We start from the raw sequence: 22,846 nt of genomic DNA, 5'->3' as shown, positions 1-22,846 counted from the left end.
GACTAGAACATGAGAGAAGCAGGGTAGAAGCAGGGTAGCATGCTGTTTCTACCAGCCAGGTCACCCGTGATACAAGTCAGTATTCAACGTCCATCCATGTCTGAGGACATGGGGAGATGTGGAAGCCAGCCACTAGGGGCAACAGTGAGCACTGTTACCTTCAAGTAGGGTTCAGTTTTGCTACGGCGTTGTGGACGAAGATGGGCGTAAGCATCTGCCTTTGGTGCCAAAGGTTGCATGTTCGAATCCATCCAGTTGTTTTCTTATTTTAGTTTTAAGCCACTATCTCAAACCTTAACCATTCAGAGTTAGTGCCTAACCTTAAAAAGTCAGAGTTAATGCCTAAACTTAACCTTAAACACTTGAAATTTGACGTTTGGAACAACTTCGAATGTTTGACATTTGAGAAACATGGATGAACGTTTAATTTTGACGTGAGACTGTGAGAGCTAGATGGTTTCTACAGACACACCACTTACCAGGAGCAGAGACCGGCAGAGAGAGACACAGGTGTAACACACATAGACTGGCAGACAGGCCGTAGACTCAGGGAGGATAGTACTCAGAACTCAGTCAAGTGGCTGGGAATATGACTATTGTATTAATGGTGTAACTAGATAGATAACTAGATAACTAAATCTAAATCTTGAGAACTCAACTTAAACTACACTCTTACAAAAAAAGTGCCATCTAGAACCTAAAAGGGTTCTTTGACTGTCCCCATAGGAGAATCCTTTTGGGTTCCATGTAGAACCCTTTCCACACAGGGCTCTACATGGAACCCAAAGGGGTTTTCCTTGGAAACAAAAAGGGTTCTCCTATGGGGACAGCCAAAGAACCCTTTTGGAACCCTTTTTTCTAAGTGTAATGTTAGGCACAATTTCTAAGGAATTGTATGTATTTCTAGGTGGACACACACCACAAATACTACTGCACACTACTGCAGACTCAGTGGAGGCTGCTGAGGGGAGGACGGCTCATAATAATGGCCAGAACGGAGCAAATGGAATGACATCAAACACCTGGAAATAATGTGTTTGATGTATTTGAATCCACTGATTCTGCACAGGTCGTCACCACGAGCCCATTCTCCCAAATTAAGGTGCCACCAACCACCTGTGTGCAGACTACAAGCTTTGTTACAAGTGTAACAATGGTGTAAACCGTGTATGTACATGTACTAATATTTAGAGATATACCGTTCCTGTCATTGCCTCATAGGGGTAGTGACTCATCGTGACGTTACCTTTCTTGGAGAAAAACTCTCGGCTGTACTTCCCGGCGGCGACCACTTTGCGTGGAACCTTCCCCAATAGCTCCATGATCAGAGCGATGTGATCTGAACCCCGGCCATCACAGGCCACACCACCAAAGAACAGGCACGGCACAGCATTACATCACAAACATACGCACACGCTGGACGGACGGACACACTGCTGCCTGGACACGCCACACTGACTGACAGACAGACTGACTGACGGGACGGTAAGTCTCTCAAGGGGTTAGTGGAGAGGACTTTGCCTAAACTGTTTTGATAGTGTGTGTGTGAATTACATACAGTACAATTCCCTCTTTATGTCCTTTCTATCTTTAACAACTGTTCACAACAATGGTGTGTTGGCCATTTGCTGCAAAATCCCTTATTGCTTTTGAACTTCTTATATCATTCCCATTCCACTCTATTAGTATTCCTGTGTGTCCATCTGACTGTCTGAGTCAGTGTGTGCGCTCAGGCGTCTGTGTGTCTCCGTCCCACCAGCACTTTCCCTCAGTGCTACTACCTCTTCGGTTGAAGAACTCCCGGGAATATTTTCCGGAGAGTGCAAAGTGCCGTGGAATAATGCCCAGCAGCTCAATGATGTGGGCTATATGGTCTACAGAGGAGAGAGGGAGAAAGGAGGAAGAGGAACACGAGGAGGAGGAGGAGGAGAAGGGCGAGGAAGAGGAGAGAGGAAGAACGGAGGAAGAGGAACAGGGAAAGGAGGAAAAGGAGAGAGGGAACAAGGAGGAATAAGAAAAGTAGGAGTAGAGGGAGAAAATATAAAGGAGAGAGGGAACAAGGAGGAATAAGAAAAGTAGGAGTAGAGGGAGAAAATATAAAGGAGAGAGAAAAAGGAGGACAAGGAACCGGAGAGGAGGGAATGGGAGATAAAAGAGAAGAAAGGAGGACAAGCAAGGAAGGGAGAGGTAAGAGGAAAAGGAAAGAGGGGGAAAGTGAAAAAGAGGTAGAGACAGAGAGCTCAGTGTTAGTGACCCTACATCAGAGGTGGTGAGATGGAATAGAGAGTGCAGTGGGTTTGGAGTAGAGAAACATGCATCTATTATCTTTCAATCTGAGAGAATCATCACCAAATAATGGTCTGATTCTAACTGAACACAATTCAGTGGCTCTCATTGTCATCAATTAAGATATCATGGCAGTATCTGTTTATACATATTTACTACTTGCCATTTATATTGATAGTATGGTGAAATATGTATGGGGTCAAATGTGGGTGGCTGGACATCAGATCAACAGGAGGGTTGATGTGACACTGTGCAGGATGTCAACTGGACTAGACTCAGGGATGGACAGGATGGTGGACTTATGGGGTGGGTGGGGATTCAGACATGAGCCAGAATAGATGCGGTTTAGGGAGCGAGAAGGTGTGGATGTGAAGGTTTTAACAATGGCGCCAGAGGACATGGCTGCAAATTTTATGAACTCCTAACCAATTGTGCTATTGTGTGTGTTTTTTCGTGTTATTTGTAACTTATTTTGTACATAATGTTTCTGCCACCGTCTCTTATGACCAAAAAGAGCTTCTGGATACCAGGACAGCGATTATTCACCTCGTACTGACAAATACATTTTTCTTTAACGAGTTGGACATGAAGGATTTACTCCAGACACCCGACAAGGCCCAAATCCCCGTCATTCGCATGAAGAAGAGACAGAGTTATCGGGGACGTAGGCCGGGGTGCCTTATAAGGATCCGATGGCAAATGGGTAATCTTCCTCTACCATCAGTCCTATTAGCCAACGTACAATCACTGGATTACAAAAATATCCTACCAACGGGACATTTAAAACTGTAATATCTTATGTTTCACCGAGTTGTGGCTGAACAACGACTGGGATAACATAGAGCTGGTGGGGTTTTCGCGGCATCGGCAAGATAGAACAGCTGCCTCCGGTAAGACAAGGAGTGGCGGTCTGTGTATATTTGTAAACAACAGCTGGTGCACGAAATCTAATATTAAAGAAGTCTCAAGGTTCTGCTTGCCTGAGGTAGAGTATCTCATGATAAGTTGTAGACCACACCATTTACCAAGAGAGTTTTCATCTATATTTTTCATAGCTGTCTATTTACCACCACAGAATGATGCTGGCACTAAGACCGCACTCAATGAGCTGTATAAGGCCATAAGAAAACAGGAAAACGTTCGTTCAGAGGCGGCGCTCCTAGTGGCCGGGACTTTAATGCAGGGAAGCTTAAATCCGTTTTACCTCATTTCTACCAGCATGTTAAATGTGCAACCAGAGTGGGGAAAAAAACTCTAGACCACCTTTACTCCACACACAGATGCATACAAAGCTCTCCCTCATCCTCCATTTGGCAAATCTGACCATAATTCTATCCTCCCGATTCCTGCTTACAAGCAAAAACTAAAGCAGGAAGCACCAGTGACTTGCTCAAAACAGAAGTGGTCAGATGACGCAGATGCTAAGTTACATAACTGTTTTTCTAGCACAGACAGGAATATGTTCCGGGATTCCTCAGATGGCATTGAGGAGTACACCACATCAGTCACTGGCTTTATCAATAAGTGCATCGATGACGTCATCCCCACAGTGACTGTACGTACATACCCCAACCAGAAGACATGGATAACAGTTAACATCTGCACTGAGCTGCCGCTTTCAAGGAGCAGGACTTTAACACGGAAGCTTATAAGAAATCCCGCTATGGCCTCCGACGAACCATCAAACAGGCAAAGCTTCAATACAGGACTAAGATTGAATCGTACTACACCGGCTCCGACACCCGTCAGATGTGGCAGAACTTGCAAACAGAATACAAAGGAGAGCACAGCCGCGAGCTGCCCAGTAACACACTCCTACCAGATGCGCTAAATAACTTCTAGGCTCACTTCGAGGCAAGCAACACTGAAACATACATGAAAGCATCAGCTGTTCTGGACGACTGTATGATCACGCTCTCCGTAGCCGATGTGAGAAAGACCTTTAAACAGGACAACATTCACAAGGCTGCAGGGCCAGACGGATTACGGATTACCAGGACGTGTACTCTGAGCATTCGCTGATCAACTGGCAAGTGTCTTCACTGACATTTTCAACCTGTGCCCAAGAACACTAAGGTAACCTGCCTAAAAACTCACTCACATCTGCTGGTCATGGCTCACATCAAACCATTACCCCAGAAACCCTAGACCCACTCAAATTTGCATACCGCCCCAACAGATCCACAGATGATGCAATCAATATTGCAATCCACACTTCCCTTTCCCACTTGGACAAAATGAACACCTACGTAAGAATGCTATTCATTGACTACAGCTCAGCGTTCAACACCATAGTGCCCTCAAAGTACATCACTAGGCTAAGGACCCTGGGACTATACCTCCCTCTGCAACTGGATCTGAGACTTCCTGACCGGCCAACCCCAGGTGGTAAGGGTAGGTAACAACACATTTGCCATGCTGATCCTCAACACAGGGGCCCCTCAGGGGTGCATGCTCAGTTCCCTCCTGTACTCCTTGTTCACCCATGACTGCATGGCCAGGAATGACTCCAACACCATCATTAAGTTGCCGATAACACAACAGTGCTAGGCCTGATCACCGACAACGATGAGACAGCCTATAGGGAGGAGGTCAGAGACCTGGCCGTGTGGAGAACAACATTTCCCTCAACGTGGTCAAGACAAAGGAGATGATTGTGGTCTACAGGAAAAGTAGGACCGAGCACACCCCCATTCTCCTCGACGGGGCTGTAGTGGAGCAGGTTGAGAGCTTCAAGTTCCTTGGTGTCCACATCACCAACAAACTATCATGGTCCAAACACACAAAGACAGTCGTGAAGAGGGCACGACAATGCCTATTCACCCTCAGGAGACTGAAAAGATTTGGCATGGGTCCTCTGATCCTCAAAATGTTCTACAGCTGCACCATCGAGAGCATGGTTGCATCACTGCCTGGTATGGCAACTGCTCAGCTTCCGACCGCAAGGCACTACAGAGGGTAGTGAGTACGGCCCAGTACATCACTGGGGCCAAGCTTCCTGCCACCCAGGACCTCTATACCAGGCAGTGTCAGAGGAAGGCCCTAGAAATTGTCAGACTCCAGCCACCTTGGTCATAGACTTTTCTCTCTGCTACCGCACGGCAAGCGGTACTGGAGCACCAAGTCTTGGTCCAAATGGCTTCTTAACAGCTTCTACCCCCAAGCCATAAGACTCCCGAACAGCTAATCAAATCGCTACCTGGACTATTTTTTTATTTAACACTTATTTTTATTAAAACTAGATTGTTGGTTAAGGGCTGGTAAGTAAGCATTTCACCTGTTGTATTCGGCGCATGTGACAAATAACATTTGATTTGAGATGTGAGTATGGGGATATGGAGAGTTTAGGGAGTGAGAAGGTGTGGATGTGAATATGGGGATAAGGAGAGTTTAGGGAGGGAGAAGGTGTGGATGTGAATATGGGGATATGGAGAGTTTAGGGAGGGAGAAGGTGTGGATGTGAATATGGGGATATGGAGAGTTTAGGGAGGGAGAAGGTGTGGATGTGAATATGGGGATATGGAGAGTTTAGGGAGGGAGAAGGTGTGGATGTGAATATGGGGATAAGGAGAGTTTAGGGAGGGAGAAGGTGTGGATGTGAATATGGGGATATGGAGAGTTTAGGGAGTGAGAAGGTGTGGATGTGAATATGGGGATATGGAGAGTTTAGGGAGGGAGAAGGTGTGGATGTGAATATGGGGATAAGGAGAGTTTAGGGAGGGAGAAGGTGTGGATGTGAATATGGGGATAAGGAGAGTTTAGGGAGTGAGAAGGTGTGGATGTGAATATGGGGATAAGGAGAGTTTAGGGAGGGAGAAGGTGTGGATGTGAATATGGGGATAAGGAGAGTTTAGGCAGGGAGAAGGTGTGGATGTGAATATGGGGATATGGAGAGTTTAGGGAGGGAGAATGTATGGATGTGAATATGGGGATAGGGAGAGTTTAGGCAGGGAGAAGGTGTGGATGTGAATATGGGGATAAGGAGAGTTTAGGGAGGGAGAAGGTGTGGATGTGAATATGGGGAATATGGGGATAAGGAGAGTTTAGGGAGGGAGAAGGTGTGGATGTGAATATGGGGATAAGGAGAGTTTAGGGAGGGAGAAGGTGTGGATGTGAATATGGGGATAGGGAGAGTTTAGGCAGGGAGAAGGTGTGGATGTGAATATGGGGATAAGGAGAGTTTAGGGAGGGAGAAGGTGTGGATGTGAATATGGGGATATGGAGAGTTTAGGGAGGGAGAAGGTGTGGATGTGAATATGGGGATAAGGAGAGTTTAGGGAGGGAGAAGGTGTGGATGTGAATATGGGGATATGGAGAGTTTAGGGAGGGAGAAGGTGTGGATGTGAATATGGGGATAAGGAGAGTTTAGGGAGGGAGAAGGTGTGGATGTGAATATGGGGATAGGGAGAGTTTAGGGGATAAGGAGAGGGAGAAGGTGTGGATGTGAATATGGGGATATGGAGAGTTTAGGGAGGAGAAGGTGTGGATGTGAATATGGGGATAGGGGAGAGTTTAGGGAGGGGAGAGAAGGTGGATGGATGTGAATATGGGGATAAGGAGAGTTTAGGGAGGAGAAGGTGTGGATGTGAATATGGGGATTTAGGGAGGAGAGTTTATGGGGATAGGGAGTTTAGGGAGAGAAGGTGTGGATGTGAATATGGGGATAGAGATTTAGGGAGGGAGAAGGTGTTGAATATGGGGATAGGGAGAGTTTAGGGAGGGAGAAGGTGTGGATGTGAATATGGGGATAGGGAGGTTTAGGGAGGAGAAGGTGTGGATGTGAATATGGGGATAGGAGAGTTTAAGGTGTGGATGTGAATATGGGGATATTTAGGAGGGAGTTTAGGGGATAGGGAGAGTTTAGGCAGAAGGTGTGGATGTGAATATGGGGATAGGGAGAGTTTAGGGAGGGAGAAGGTGTGGATGTGAATATGGGGATAGGGAGAGTTTAGGGAGGGAGAAGGTGTGGATGTGAATATGGGGATATGGAGAGTTTAGGGAGGGAGAAGGTGTGGATGTGAATATGGGGATAGGGAGAGTTTAGGGAGGGAGAAGGTGTGGATGTGAATATGGGGATAGGGAGAGTTTAGGGAGGGAGAAGGTGTGGATGTGAATATGGGGATATGGAGAGTTTAGGGAGGGTGTGGAGAAGGTGTTTAGGATGTGAATATGGGGATATGGAGAGTTTAGGGAGGGAGAAGGTGTGGATGTGAATATGGGGATATGGAGAGTTTAGGGAGGGAGAAGGTGTGGATGTGAATATGGGGATATGGAGGGAGTTTAGGGAGGAGAAGGTGTGGATGTGAATATGGGGATATGGAGAGTTTAGGGAGGGAGAATATGTGGGAGAGTTTAGGATGTGAATATGGGGATATGGAGAGTTTAGGGAGGAGAAGGTGTGGATGTGAATATGGGGATATGGAGAGTTTAGGGAGGGAGAAGGTGTGGATGTGAATATGGGGATATGGAGAGTTTAGGGAGGAGAAGGTGTGGATGTGAATATGGGGATATGGAGAGTTTAGGGAGGGAGAAGGTGTGGATGTGAATATGGGGATATGGAGAGTTTAGGGAGGAGAAGGTTGGATGTGAATATGGGATATGGGGGTGTGGATGTGAATATGGGGATAAGGGAGAGTTTAGGGAGGGAGAAGGTGTGGATGTGAATATGGGGATATGGAGAGGTTGTGAGGGGATAAGGAGAGTTTAGGGAGAAAGGTGTGGATGTGAATATGGGGATATGGAGAGTTTAGGAAGGGAGAAGGTGTGGATGTGAATATGGGGATATGGAGAGTTTAGGGAGTGAGAAGGTGTGGATGTGAATATGGGGATAGGGAGAGTTTAGGGAGTGAGAAGGTGTGGATGTGAATATGGGGATAGGGAGAGTTTGTGAATAGGGAGTGAGAAGGTGTGGATGGAATATGAGAGGGAGTGAGAAGTGTGGATGTGAATATGGGGATATGGAGAGTTTAGGGAGTGAGAAGGTGTGGATGTGAATATGGGGATATGGAGAGTTTAGGGAGTGAGAAGGTGTGGATGTGAATATGGGGATATGGAGAGTTTAGGGAGTGAGAAGGTGTGGATGTGAATATGGGGATAAGGAGAGTTTAGGGAGTGAGAAGGTGTGGATGTGAATATGGGGATAGGGAGAGTTTAGGCAGGGAGAAGGTGTGGATGTGAATACTGGGATAGGGTGCGACAAGGTTTTAATGTGGGGATTGGATGAGTTAGGTCAGGTAAAGATGTTGAGTCAGGTATAGAATGTGAGGATAGATAAATAGATAATAGCAGATAGGGAAACTAGAAGGGACTATACTAAAATCTGCGGGACATCTTTAGTCCATGATTTGGGCCCATTGTTATAAAACAATTTACAATCAAGCTTTCATAATATCTACTACTACGACAGTGTATTACTATATATAATGTATCATCTAATTCAGTTCAGCAAATCTCACATGACAGTGCTACAACAGTTGTACCTACACAATTACTCAGTCTAAACACATATTAACAACACAACGACACATATTAAACAGCTATTTCTACATCACTACATAGATAAACATGTACTACTGTGTTTAGTATGAGGCTGGTCTATTAGGAGAACAGTGTGTATAGACTCACCCTCATCCCTGGAGTAGTCTTCCCCAGAGTGAGGCTCAAACAGGTAGTCTCCTGTAGCCAGCTCAAACGCCTGCAGGACACAGACCGGATAGTGTCATCAGTCAGTACTGATGTGTGTTTGTGTGCACAGGCATGTGTGTGAGTGTGTGTGTTTGTGTGCTCACCATGCATGCGGTGCTCCAGATGTCAGCAGGAGTGCTGTACCCAGCTCCTATCAGGACCTCTATGGAGCGGTACTGTCTGGTTTGAATATCCTCTGTGAAGTGCTTGTGCTGAGAGACAGTGAGGAAGAGATAAGAGAGAGAGAGGATAAAGAGAGCGGAGGAAGGAGAAAGAGAGGAGAGAGAGGAGCGAGAGAGAGAGGGGAAAGAGAAAGGAAGAGAAAGAGCGAGAGAAAGAGGAGAGAGAGGAGATGGATAAACTATACTGTACTTTATATTATGCATCTGTGTCTATTGCAAAACACCCATACACATACTGTGCACCAGGGCTCTCCATCTGTTCCTGGAGAACTACCGTCCAGTAGGTTTTCACTCCAACCCTAATCAAAAACACCAGATTCTAATAATTAGCTGGTTGAAAAGCTGAACAAAGCTTAGTTACAACTGGGTTGGAGTGAAAACCTACAGGAGGGTAGCTCTTCAGGAAAAGGGTTTGAGAACCCTATACACACACAGTCACATACCTCCGCGTGCGTGTGTACACACACACACACACACACACACACACACACACACACACACACACACACACACACACACACACACACACACACACACACACACACACACACACACACACACACACACACACACACACACACACAACTTACCACCCAGCAGGCGTTGCCCAGGTCAGCTATCTTGACTCGGAGTGTGTCAGCGTTGCGAGGGTCCAGGGGGTTGACCAGGAGGTCTGCTGCTTTGGCCTTGGCTAGAACTACATCATCTAGTTAGGATAAATGTGTTATTGTTGGGGAAAAGGTCAGGCAGCAGGCAGAGAATGTCCAGTACGTGTTTCTCTATGACTTCATGTCAAGTCGAATCAAATCAAATGTGATACAACAGGTGTAAACCTTACAGTGAAATGCTTACACATGAGCACCTAACCAACAATGCAGTTTAAAACAATACAGATAAGAAAAAGAAAAAAAGCGAGAATATATACAGGGGGATTCCGGTACAGAGTCAATGTGCTGGGGCACCGGTTAGTTGAGGTAATATGTACATGTAGGTAGAGTTATTATGACTATGCATAGAAGATAGTGTAGATAGTGTGGTCTACAGCGTATCATGAGATTACTGTACCATAGGCGAGCAATAGCTCAAGACTTCCTTAGATATCGTGCACCAGCTGTTGTTTACAATAATACATAGTCTGCCGCCCCTTGTCCTACCAGACTCCGCTGTTCTATCCTGCCGGTACAGCGTATAACCAGCCAGCTGTATGTTGATAGTGTCGTCGTTCAGCCACGACTCCATGAAGCATAAGATATTACAGTTTTGAATGTAATTTAATTTATTGCGTAGGTAATCGATTTTATTCTCCAAATATTGCATGTTTGCTAGCAGAATGGAAGGAAGTGGGGGTGTATTCGATCACCTATGAATTCTCAGAAGGCAGCTCGCCCTCCGGCACTTTTTCTCTGCCTCCTCTTCAAGCAAATCACGGGGATCTGGGCCTGTTCCCGAGAAAGCAGTAAATTGTTCGCGTAGGACTCGTAGGACGTCCAGAAGTTATTTTCGGTCATAAGAGATGGTAGCGGCAACATTATGTACAAAATTAAATAAAAATGTACAAGTTACAAACAACACAAATAAAATAACAAAAAAACACAATCTGTTGGGGACACACTTCCCTACCTCCTCCCCCACACAAGAAGGCCTTCTTCTCCAGTGCCATTTTAGCTGTATATGCACATCTGTGTCCATGCATGTGGGTGAAAGAGTGAAAGAGAGAGAAAAATATAGAGAAAGGAGAAATATCTCACCTTTAGGCGTGTCCCCAGTGCTTGAGGACGACACAGTACGACTGCGGTCTGCAGTGGGGCTGTGAGGGGATGTCCTGGACCCTGGTTGACCAGCTTCGCCCACTGTGACGGGGCTACCCGGGTCAGGGTCCAGAGGCAGGTCAGGGAAACGTGGCGCCGTGCCCCTGTGGCGCTGCGCCCCGTTGGTCAGGCCCGGCGTGACCACCTCGCCATTGAAGAGCTCGTAGGAGGAGCTGAGGGAGCTGTGATCCCTGTCTGTGCAGCTGATCTCTGACTCTACCAGGGGGCAGTGCAGAGGGATGGGGGAGGAGGTAGGGGCTGGGGGGTTGGCTCTGGGACATCTCTCCCTGTCCCTCTCCACACCCCCTAGGAGGACATGGCCATTGGTTTTGGTGGTGTTGTTGTTGTGTCCCATGGTGGTGGAGATTGAGTTAGTGAGGTCGTCAGCACCTGTTTCTGTTTCATCAGCGTCGTCTTCATCATCATCGTCATCATCATCGTCGTCGTCATCGTCGTCGTCCTCCTCCTCCTCCTCCTCTTCCTCTTTGTCCTTTTCCTGCTCCTTGGTCTCCTCACCCTTCACCTCCTCCTCTGTTCTTGGTTCCTCTTTCTCATCTTTTTCGGCAGGAGCTGTAACCAAGTCCTCTTCATTGTCATCCTCTTCTTCCCCATCTTCCTCCTCCACCTCCTCATTGTCATTCTCTTCATTAACCTCCTCTTTCTCCCCCTCCTCCCCCTCTCCCTCTGGGTTCGCGGTAGCTCCGTTGCCATCCCCAGGTGTAGTGGTGGTGGGTGTGGGATTCTGTGTCTCGGTCTCTGGGGTAGTGCTGGGGGTGGGCTCCCCCTCTGGCCCTGCTGCTGCCTCTGGGGTGGGGGGCACCTCTGACTGCTCCTGAGGTGTGGCTGCACCTGAAAGACAGGGGGAGAGAAAGAGTGGAAGAGTGAAAAAGAGAGAAGGGAGAGAGGGAGAGAGAGGGGGTGGGAGGAAAGCGAGAGCTTGGGTTAGACTGTAGTTGTTTATGAATCCGCCTTGCATTTCTCCCACGCAGTACACTCTAAAACAATTCAGGGTTGTTTGGATGACCCAACTACTGGGTTACAGGCATTAGGTCACTTAGTTATTTAAAAAAAATTAAGAGCACGGTTGTGTTGTTGATGCTGGGTTTATTCTGGGTTATTGAGTTACGACACAGCGGGTCAGATCCGAAGACTGGAGCTGTGGCTTAATAGGGCCATGCTTTCCGGTAGTTATTTTTGGTCACCTGCAAGAGTAAATGTAATTCCGGTTAATTTGTTCTGTTGTATTGTTATCACATGTTAAGGTTGAACATGAACTTTTTTCTCAGCATATGTAATGTGCACAAAGGAAAATGTTATTTTGTAGTATACAAACTTAACATGATGAACAGGAATTAAATTTACTCTCACGGGTGGCGAAAAATTATTAAAAGCCACGGCCCTAATAGGCCAAACCTCTTGAAAATAACCTATGAATTACATTAAAAAAGACTCAGGTGCTGGGTTAACCCAACACGAAAGTCAACAAAAACCCAATTGATGATTAAATGAACCCATGTTTGGGTAATTCAACAACCCAACTGGCTGGGTCAAAATAACCCAGCATGTGTTTTGTCCAATATTTACCCAGCACTGGGTTACCAAATAAACCAAATGTTGTTGTTTTTAATCCAGCACTTTTTAGAGTGTCAGCCTAGTGTGGGTGGAGAGGTTGGAGGCTGGCTCGTCCTCCTCCAGTTCTCCATTCAATTCTATTCACTCTCAGCTTGGTACAGAACTCTATCCACACAGCTCTGACACACACACACACACACACACACACACACACACACAATGGAATGAGTGAATAACCAACACATTGAGTGAATGAGTATAAAACCACCACCACCACCACCACCACCACTACACTGATTTACAATCAAACCATGTAACTCACAGGTGTGATTGGTTAGCCTGGTTGGCCTCTCCCTCTCTGTCTCCCCTTCCTCCTCCTCATCTCCATCCTCTTCATCGTAATCATCGTCGTCGTCATCACTCTCGCCCAGTGCAACGGCGGGCCCCAGTGCCGCGTTGCGGGGTGTGTGTTTCGGGGAGTGTGTGTCCCCCTCACCATCGGGGCCCTCTGTGGCCCTCTGTTTCTCAGCCTCTCTCTCCAGGGCCTCGATCTCCCGCATGCGTATCTCCAACAGCTCGGTCTGACGCTTCTGTTTTTTCTTCAGCTTCTTCTTCTTGTTCTTAGAGATCTTCCCTACCTAGAGAAGAGGAGAGAGGAGAGAGGAGGAGGAAGACTCTATTAAAGTCACTGATGTACAACGACCTATGGGCTGAGTGACTAGAATTAGATAGAAAACATTGTATATTCTGCTCTGAGATTTATACAGAACATTGTGGTACTCACCGGTTTGGCCTGTGGTGCTGTGCTGACTGTTGGGATGAAACAGAGTCAGGAGAAAGTTCACCTTCAAACATATCATCCCTACAAAGTCCTATAATAATAATATATACCCCTGAATAAGATAACACCCCATTCAATTATTTATACCCTCTTATAGACTTCATACAGAATCTTTATTTATACCCTCTTATAGACTTCATACAGAATCTTTATTTATACCCTCTTATAGACTTCATACAGAATCTTTATTTATACCCTCTTATAGACTTCATACAGAATCTTTATTTATACCCTCTTATAGACTTCATACAGAATCTTTATTTATACCCTCTTATAGACTTCATACAGAATCTTTATTTATACCCTCTTATAGACTTCATACAGAATCTTTATTTATACCCTCTTATAGACTTCATACAGAATCTTTATTTACACCCTCTTATAGACTTCATACAGAATCTTTATTTATACCCTCTTATAGACTTCATACAGAATCTTTATTTACACCCTCTTATAGACTTCATACAGAATCTTTATTTACACCCTCTTATAGACTTCATACAGAATCTTTGGATGAACTGTGAGTTGAATGGAGGATTTAATCAAAGTAATTTCAGACAGCTCATGGAGGGGTTCATGAGGAGTTCATGAGGGGGTCAAGACCCCTTGCTTTGACTAAATTCGTGTGATGTCGAGACTACTTGACCCCTGACTGCCTGGGCACACACGTGACAGGACCAACAAGTAGTAAAGTTTCAGGGAGAAGTTGAAGGAACATAGGCCAAGACAATAGGGAAGTGTGTGCTGGCCAGATAAGAATGCTTAAAAACTCTGCTTCCACCCTTTCCTCCTTGCTAAAGGCACGTTTCCGTGATCACTCTCACAAACATCTAGCTTTTAGTGGAGCCACAAGCTCTCAAGCAATCTCTGTGCCTATCAAAATCAAACTAGGAGAGAGCTCTCACCAAATTGATTGGTTGGCTCAGGCTGGCAAGCTGAAGCAACAAACTAAGAGACCGCCCAACTGATTGATTCATCTGATTGATTCATAGATTCCTTAATGGTGTGACCGCTGTACTGATACACAGCAGGACAGTTATCAGAACCGCCGATAGATTCATCTACTGCTAATAGGATAGAAGAGAGACTTCCCTACACTAGCATTAGACCTTGTCTTTAAGTAAGCAATTGGTCATAAGAATCAAACGGCTCATGATGAATTAGTCTCATACCTCCTCTACAAAGAGCGCACTGTACCGATTCAACTAAGACTGAACCTCAAGTCAAACAGCGAAAGATATCTCTACACAGGTTTAGGGTAAAACAGTCCTAAGTACTCCTTTAAAATATATCTGACAGGCTTTATTCACTACTCACTGTTGGACTCCCAAAACACTTCAGTTTGAAATGAGGAGAAGGCTACAATAACTAACTATTTGGATAACGCTTAGAGGGATAGTTCACCGTCAAATTTTGTCAGATGGCTTAGGAAAAACTGTGATTTTTGTTGATAATGATTATTTTAACCCTGTTATTTTCTTCTACAGACAGTGAGTTAGCGGGTGAGGTGGTCTGTACCCTACCTGCAGATCCAGAGGGCGGGGGTGCCCCAGCCTTCTGCCACTCTGTGGCCTCCACGGCCATGCGGCGGACAAACGCATCGTCCACACACATCAGGATGTTCTCCGGCTTGATGTCCGTGTGGATGATCTTACACTTGCTGTGGAGGTAGTCCAAGCCCTGCAGAACCTACATGAACACAAGCATGCACAAATGTGCACACACACACAAACACAGACACAGTCGCTCTGGATAAGAGCGTCTGCTAAATGACTTAAATGTAAATGTAACGTGTAAGCAAACACAAACACACAAATCCCAGATGAAACACCACTGATGCTCTCACAACGCTAAATGAACCATTCCTTTGATCTTAGTCATCCTTCATCGGGGACAAGGCTGCTGTTGTTGTTTTGTTTGGTGTGTGTGTGTGTGTGTTTGCCAGTGTTTGATTTTAGGGGCTTTTGTATTGAAGTTGAGAGCAGTTTCTATTATTCTTCAGTGGGCTATTCAAGTGGGAGGCAGCAGAGATGAACAGATAACTTTAATTCACATGCTGCTCTGCCCTGGTCTTCAGGGGGAAGGCCTGTGAAGGCCTTGTGAAGTCAACAACATGTATTGTACTGGACTGGACTGGCCTGCAGTAGTGCCTCTGGCTGGCAATATCACTTCTCTTCCTCTCATTGTTGGTGCTAATAAAGAGTGTTTATGGAAGTGAAAGTGATGTGTGTATGTGAATGTGTCTGAGTCAAGTAAATGAGGATGTGTGAGTGTGTACTTGCGTGCGTGAGTTTGTGCCCCTTCGTGCATGAATGCGTGAGTGTGTGTTAGTGCTTTTGCTGTCCGGGGGTATCGTCGGACGGGGCCACAGTGTCTCCCGACCCCTCCTCTCTCAGCCTCCAGTATTTATGCTGCTGTAGTTTAAGTGTCGGGGGCTAGGGTCAGTTTGTTATATCTGGAGTATTTCTCGTATTTCTCCTCTCTCTCTCTCTCTCTCTCTCTCTCTCTCTCTCTCTGACCATGCCTCAGGACTACCTGGCATGATGACTCCTTGCTGTCCCCAGTCCACCTGGCTGTGCTGCTGCTCCAGTTTCAACCGTTCTGCCTGCGGCTATGGAACCCTGACATGTTCACCGGACGTGCTACCTGTCCCAGACCTGCTGTTTTCAACTCTCTAGAGACAGCAGGAGCGGTAGAGATACTCTTAATGATCGGCTATGAAAAGCCAACTGACATTTACTCCTGAGGTGCTGACTTGTTGCACCCTCAACAACCACTGTGATTATTATTATTTGACCATGTCAGGGTCAACATTATTTGACCACCATTTGAACATCTTTGCCCATGTTCTGTTATAATCTCCACCCGGCACAGCCAGAAGAGGACTGGCCACCCCTCATAGCCTGGTTCCTCTCTAGGTTTCTTCCAAGGTTTTGGCCTTTCCAATTCATCATCTCATCTCTAGAGATGTTGCCTATGCTGTCTGACAAAATCCTTATTTTAGTAGTTCATACTTTTATGACCGCTGAAAACCAAATATCAATCACTTCGATCATACTTTTATGACTGCTGAAAACCAAATATCAATCACTTCGATCATAACACCCCGGCAGTCCTACAATCTAAGCTAGATGCCCTCAATCTCACACAAATCATCAAGGAACCCACCAGGTACAACCCTAACTCTGTAAGCAAGGGCACCCTCATAGACGTCATCCTGACCAACTGGCCCTCCAAATACACCTCCGCTGTCTTCAACCAGGATCTCAGCGATCATTGCCTGTATCCGCTACGGAGCCGCAGTCAAACGACCACCCCTCATCACTGTCAAACGCTCCCTAAACCACTTCTGTGAGCAGGCCTTTCTAATCGACCTGGCCCGGGTATCCTGGAAGGACATTGACCTCATCCCGTCAGTTGAGGATGCCTGGTCATTCTTTAAAAGTAACTTCCTCACCATTTTAGATAAGCATGCTCTGTTCAAAAAATGCAGAACTAAGAACAGATACAGCCCTTGGTTCACTCCAGACCTGACTGCCCTCGACCAGCACAAAAACATCCTGTGGCGGACTGCAATAGCATCGAATAGTCCCAGCAATATGCAACTGTTCAGGGAAGTCAGGAACCAATACACACAGTCAGTCAGGAAAGCTAAGGCCAGCTTCTTCAGGCAGAAGTTTGCATCCTGTAGCTCCAACTCCAAAAAGTTCTGGGACACTGTGAAGTCCATGGAGAACAAGAGCACCTCCTCCCAGCTGCCCACTGCACTGAGGCTAGGTAACACGGTCACCACCGATAAATCCATGATTATCGAAAACTTCAAACAAGCATTTCTCAACGGCTGGCCATGCCTTCCGCCTGGCTACTCCTACCTCGGCCAACAGCTCCGCCCCCCCCCCCGCAGCTCCTCGCCCAAGCCTCTCCAGGTTCTCCTTTACCCAAATCCAGATAGCAGATGTTCTGAAAGATCTGCAAAACCTGGACCCGTAAAAATCAGCTGGGCTTGACAATCTGGACCCTCTATTTCTGAAACTATCCGCCACCATTGTCTCAACCTCTCTTTCATATCGTCTGAGATCCCCAAGGATTGGAAAGCTGCCGCAGTCATCCCCCTCTTCAAAGGGGGAGACACCCTGGACCCAAACTGTTACAGACCTATATCCATTCTGCCCTGCCTATCTAAGGTCTTCGAAAGCCAAGTCAACAAACAGGTCACTGACCATCTCGAATCCCACCGTACCTTCTCCGCTGTGCAATCTGGTTTCCGAGCCGGTCAGGGGTGCACCTCAGCTACACTCAAGGTACTAAACAATATCATAACAGCCATCGATAAAAGACAGTACTGTGCAGCAGTCTTCATCGACCTTGCCAAGGCTTTCGACTCTGTCAATCACCATATTCTTATCGGCACACTCAGTAGCCTCGGTTTTTCGGATGACTGCCTTGCCTGGTTCACCAATTACTTTGCAGACAGAGTTCAGTGTGTCAAATCGGAGGGCATGCTGTCCGGTCCTCTGGCAGTCTCTATGGGGGTGCCACAGGGTTCAATTCTCGGGCCGACTCTTTTCTCTGTATATATCAATGATGTTGCTCTTGCTGCGGGCGATTCCCTGATCCACCTCTACTCAGACGACACCATTCTATATACTTTCGGCCCGTCATTGGACACTGTGCTATCTAACCTCCAAACGAGCTTCAATGCCATACAATACTCCTTCCGTGGCCTCCAACTGCTCTTAAATGCTAGTAAAACCAAATGCATGCTTTTCAACCGATCGCTGCCTGCACCCGCATGGCCGACTAGCATCACCACCCTGGATGGTTCCGACCTTGAATATGTGGACATCTATAAGTACCTAGGTGTCTGGCTAGACTGCAAACTCTCCTTCCAGACTCATATCAAACATCTCCAATCGAAAATCAAATCAAGAGTCGGCTTTCTATTCCGCAACAAAGCCTCCTTCACTCACGCTGCCAAGCTTACCCTAGTAAAACTGACTATCCTACCGATCCTCGACTTCGGCGATGTCATCTACAAAATTGCTTCCAACACTCTACTCAGCAAACTAGATGCAGTTTATCACAGTGCCATCCGTTTTGTCACTAAAGCACCTTATACCACCCACCACTGTGACTTGTATGCTCTAGTCGGCTGGCCCTCGCTACATATTGTCGCCAGACCCACTGGCTCCAGGTCATCTACAAGGCCATGCTAGGTAAAGCTCCGCCTTATCTCAGTTCACTGGTCACGATAGCAACACCTATCCGTGGCACGCGCTCCAGCAGGTGTATCTCACTGATCATCCCTAAAGCCAACACCTCATTCGGCCGCCTTTCGTTCCAGTACTCTACTGCCTGTGACTGGAACGAATTGCAAAAATCGCTGAAGTTGGAGACTTTTATCTCCCTCACCAACTTCAAACATCAGCTATCTGAGCAGCTAACCGATCGCTGCAGCTGTACATAGTCTATTGGTAAATAGCCCACCCATTTTCACCTACCTCATCCCCACAGTTTTTATTTATTTACTTTTCTGCTCTTTTGCACACCAATATCTCTACCTGTACATGACCATCTGATCATTTATAACTCCAGTGTTAATCTGCTAAATTAATTATTCGCCTACCTCCTCATGCCCTTTGCACACATTGTATATAGACTCCCCTTTTTTTTTCTACTGTGTTATTGACTTGTTAATTGTTTACTCCATGTGTAACTCTGTGTTGTCTGTTCACACTGCTATGCTTTATCTTGGCCAGGTCGCAGTTGCAAATGAGAACTTGTTCTCAACTAGCCTACCTGGTTAAATAAAGGTGAAATAAAAATACAAAAAATTGACTTTCAGGTAGAGATACCTCGCGAAGCAACTGCACTCTATCCCTCTCTCGTGTTCTACTGTCCCTTCTCTCCCTTCCATGTCTGCCCCACACAGACCAGACAAGTAGGTGGTCACCGCTCAGCACTAGCGTGTGTGGCATACCTGTTTGATAATACTCTTAACACAGGGAAGAGGAAGGCCCTGGTAGTTGGACTTGATGATCCACTTTAGAAGGTGGTGTCCGAGAACCTCAAACACCATACACACATCTGGGACAGCTGGTCAAGGAGGACCACAGCTTCATCACTGAGATACATACGCAGATATAAAGAGCATATAAGTATACACACACATCCACACACACACTCTGTAGACAAGGATACGTATTCCGTTGATTCCAGAGATCTTGAAGTCATCTATCAGCTGAACCACCATTTCTTTGTTTTGGTCAGAGGGGTCACTCTCTCTCACCTGGAGATGAACGACAAAACAATAGAGAGATCAGGACGGAGGGTGTGAGAGAGGTGTGCGAGGCGGGGAAACGAAACACACACACACAAACACACACACACACCCAGAGTCGCTACTCACACATCTGAGCAGTTTGATCTCATCCAAGGCTGTCTCGGTGTAATGCTGGGCACTCTTCACCACCTTCATCGCCACAAAGTTCTTCACCCTGAAACAAGAAACATATAACACACAGAGAGATCCATATCACAACATGATGGACTACAGCAGAGCTAGCCATGCAACACTGGAGTTGAACCAATCAATCACAGATTGGGGGAAAACACACTGTTGGGGAAGATGTTTACTGGTAATGGTTTCATATCCAAGGACAATGTCCATGTGAGTGAGGAACAGTGTACAGTGTATGATTGTGTAATTGATTTAATTGGGGCTAATTGAGTGTATGGGCGAGCTGTACGATGTAACCTAGTGAACGGTGATATTCTGACACTGAGACTGTTATGCATCAGTGTGGTTAACACTTTGGCACTCTGTGTCATTACACTGCAGCTCCTACTGTCTACTGTGTCAGTGTGTAGGAGTGGTTTTGTTACAGCCGTTGTCATTGTGATGAGTTGGTAAAAGTAGTGACCCGTCTGACTCTCGTTGACAGGTGTGTGTGTGACTCACTGGATGTCCCAGCACAGCCATACGGTGGAGAAGTGACCCCAGCCCAGCTTGCGGATCACATGATACCTCCCATTGAACAAGTCCCCTATCTTCACCGGATGGTATCCACCTGAGAGAGAGAGAGAGAGAGAGAGAGAGAGAGAGAGAGAGAGAGAGAGAGAGAGAGAGGACAGGGGAGAGAGAGAGGACAGGGGGAGAGAGAGGACAGGAGAGAGAGAGGACAGGAGAGAGAGAGGACAGGAGAGAGAGAGACAGGAGAGAGAGAGAGAGAGAGAGAGAGAGAGAGAGAGAGAGAGAGAGAGAGAGAGAGAGACAGGGGAGAGAGGACAGGAGAGAGAGAGGACAGGAGAGAGAGAGAGAGAGAGAGAGAGAGAGAGAGAGAGAGAGAGAGAGAGAGAGAGAGAGAGAGAGAGAGAGAGAGAGATACCATTAGAAAAACCTAGATTATCAAGATACTGATATTTCGAGCTGAGCTACTGAATCTATGCTATCAGTAAGAGGGAGGGCGTGAGAGAGGATTAAGAAAGTGAGTGAGTGAGTGAGTGAGTGAGTGAGTGAGTGAGTGAGTGAGTGAGGTCCTCAGTAGGTCCTCACAGCTATCAGGATATCAGGCTCCTCAGTGGAAAGACCACTCCCTCTTGGCACAGACAACAACCTTGAGCCTTGGTGCTGGTGCCAAGCATATAGAGCTTCTGGCAAGTCACACACTGCTGCCAATTACATTAGGAGCCAGCAGGGATGATATAAGAGACAGAGTAAGAGGTAGAGAGAGAGAGAAAGGAGAAGAACATATGGGTTTAAGTGTATTGGAGTGTGTGTAAGGCCGCATGCTTCCCAGCCGAAACAGTATTATGATGACATTTTGTGAGGTTTTTGTTCGTTTTGGACTTTGTGTTGAGGCACACAACATTTCTTCTCGAGGCAGGCCATAGTTTGGAGCCCTTTTTATTTGGTCAACAGTAGAGATTCTTCAATAAAGTATTTGTTGTCATTCAACGAGAGACAACTCGATTTCATGCACATTTTGTCTTTGAGAAATACTGCACCAAACATTTAGATGTAAAATTGTGTGACAGATATCCTCGGCAAAAACGTAAAAATTAACAACACATTTCTTTAGTTATTTTAGATAAATTCAGACTATTTTGATGTGAGCATATACTGGCTACAGCATCTCAAAATGGACAAATAATTCTATTGCTGCTTTTTTCTAGTTTTTCAAGCGAAGGTCTTTCGAGGGAGTATGCAAGCACACTCGGCTAGGCGCCAGCTGAACTGAAGCGTGCTGACGCCTTCAGTGAGTGTGTCTAGGCAGGGGGGTGTATGTGGCATGTGTGTGAGAAAGAAAGAGTGTAGAGGTAGAGAGGTAAAGAGAGAAAGAGAGAGGAGATAAGAGTTATGAAGACAGAACTGGATACTTGTGTTTGCATGTATAAGCTATGGAAGTTCTACACGTGTGTGTGTGTGTGCGTGCGTGTGGGGGTTTGTGAGTGTGTATTATCTCCCCCACCTTTGCAGTAGTCTGCGGGGTCCTCCTGCTCCTCATCGTCAGAGCCTAATATCTCCTCCTCTGGCTCTGGGGGGACGGCCGGCTCAGGGAGGGCTGGAGGGGGAGGTGGGGCAGTGGGGGCAGACACCGGGGCTTTTTGCTGAGTCTCAGGCCTGACAGAGAGAGAGAGAGATACTGTTAGAACCTGAATTGGTTAGGGTAGGAACGACCCTTTCCGCGTACAACATACTAACACACAATTACACTAGAATCATCACTGCAGCCGATATGTTTAGCTGGATGCCATTTCTCTTTAAGACCTGATTCCATCTCGGAGCCCATCCTCAATCCTTTTCCCTAGCCTTTGGTGTCCTCAGATCTGAAAGGATTGGAAATGGAACGAGGCCCATGAGGAAGAGAAAATATACATGTCTGCTGTATTTTTAAGGGCTTAGTATCTTATCAATAAGACAGTGTGTGACTTCTCTTCCCCCTGTCAAAAGTCTGTTCCAGCCTGAGAGGGTGAGCCACTTTAATTCAGTGTTGTCTGTATGTTCAATGTTTAGCTATGTGGTGTGATGTTGAGGAGAAGTGAGCTAGTTCCATAACATCAATGAGGAACCCCCCAGAAACAAGAGTGTCTATTCATTTAGATTACATAACATTATCATAACATTAAATAACACACAAACTGGACAGTTGTATCGCCATCTCTCATTCAAAGACTCAATCATGTATTGTTGTCTCTATCTTCTTGCCCTTTGTACTGTTGTCTGTGCCAAATAATGTTTGTTTTGTGGGTTTTGTGCTGCTGCCATGTTGTTGTCATGTTGTGCTGCTGCCATGTTGTTGTCATGTTGTGTTGCTACCATGCTGTGTTATGTTGTGTTGCTACCATGTTGTTGTCATGTTGTGTTGCTACCATGTTGTTGTCATGTTGTGTTGCTACCATGCTGTGTTATGTGCTGCTGCCATGTTGTTGTCATGTTGCTACCATGTTGTTGTCATGTTGTGTTGCTACCA

At 46.2% G+C, this 22,846-nt stretch overlaps 1 protein-coding gene and 1 long non-coding RNA gene across 32 annotated transcripts in view; one reads left to right on the top strand and one right to left on the bottom strand.

Moving 5' to 3' along the window:
- Positions 1-22,846, bottom strand: part of LOC118359256 (SRSF protein kinase 2) — a 109,989-nt gene that overhangs the window by 3,157 nt on the left and 83,986 nt on the right. For 2 of the 5 annotated variants that reach the window (XM_035737679.2, XM_035737681.2), the window contains 13 exons: positions 21,845-21,996; positions 20,335-20,443; positions 19,783-19,870; positions 19,575-19,662; positions 19,354-19,460; positions 14,897-15,062; positions 13,317-13,342; positions 12,855-13,170; positions 10,901-11,809; positions 9,743-9,858; positions 9,075-9,182; positions 8,911-8,980; positions 1,247-1,339 (listed from right to left, as the gene is read on the bottom strand). In XM_035737679.2, coding sequence (XP_035593572.1) covers positions 1,247-1,339; positions 8,911-8,980; positions 9,075-9,182; positions 9,743-9,858; positions 10,901-11,809; positions 12,855-13,170; positions 13,317-13,342; positions 14,897-15,062; positions 19,354-19,460; positions 19,575-19,662; positions 19,783-19,870; positions 20,335-20,443; positions 21,845-21,996 — 2,348 coding nt within the window. The other 3 variants (XM_035737680.2, XM_035737682.2, XM_035737684.2) reach the window with 3 other exon arrangements.
- On the top strand, positions 5,233-8,397 carry LOC127912041 (uncharacterized). Of its 27 annotated transcripts, XR_008080236.1 has the most exons (12): positions 5,233-5,645; positions 5,692-5,829; positions 5,876-6,013; positions 6,106-6,289; positions 6,345-6,436; positions 6,483-6,528; positions 7,158-7,341; positions 7,488-7,533; positions 7,683-7,728; positions 7,774-7,819; positions 8,048-8,139; positions 8,268-8,397. It is a non-coding gene; the product is annotated as an uncharacterized LOC127912041 (long non-coding RNA). The 27 variants fall into 27 exon arrangements; XR_008080245.1 differs by lacking the exon at positions 7,683-7,728 and having other exon boundaries at positions 7,158-7,295; XR_008080242.1 differs by lacking the exon at positions 7,774-7,819 and having other exon boundaries at positions 7,158-7,295.

This window comes from Oncorhynchus keta, chromosome 26 (assembly GCF_023373465.1).
Source record: "Oncorhynchus keta strain PuntledgeMale-10-30-2019 chromosome 26, Oket_V2, whole genome shotgun sequence".
Taxonomy (NCBI): Eukaryota; Metazoa; Chordata; class Actinopteri; order Salmoniformes; family Salmonidae; genus Oncorhynchus; species Oncorhynchus keta.
Note: the sequence above shows the minus strand (reverse complement) of the source record. Positions and strands in the feature narration are given on the sequence as shown.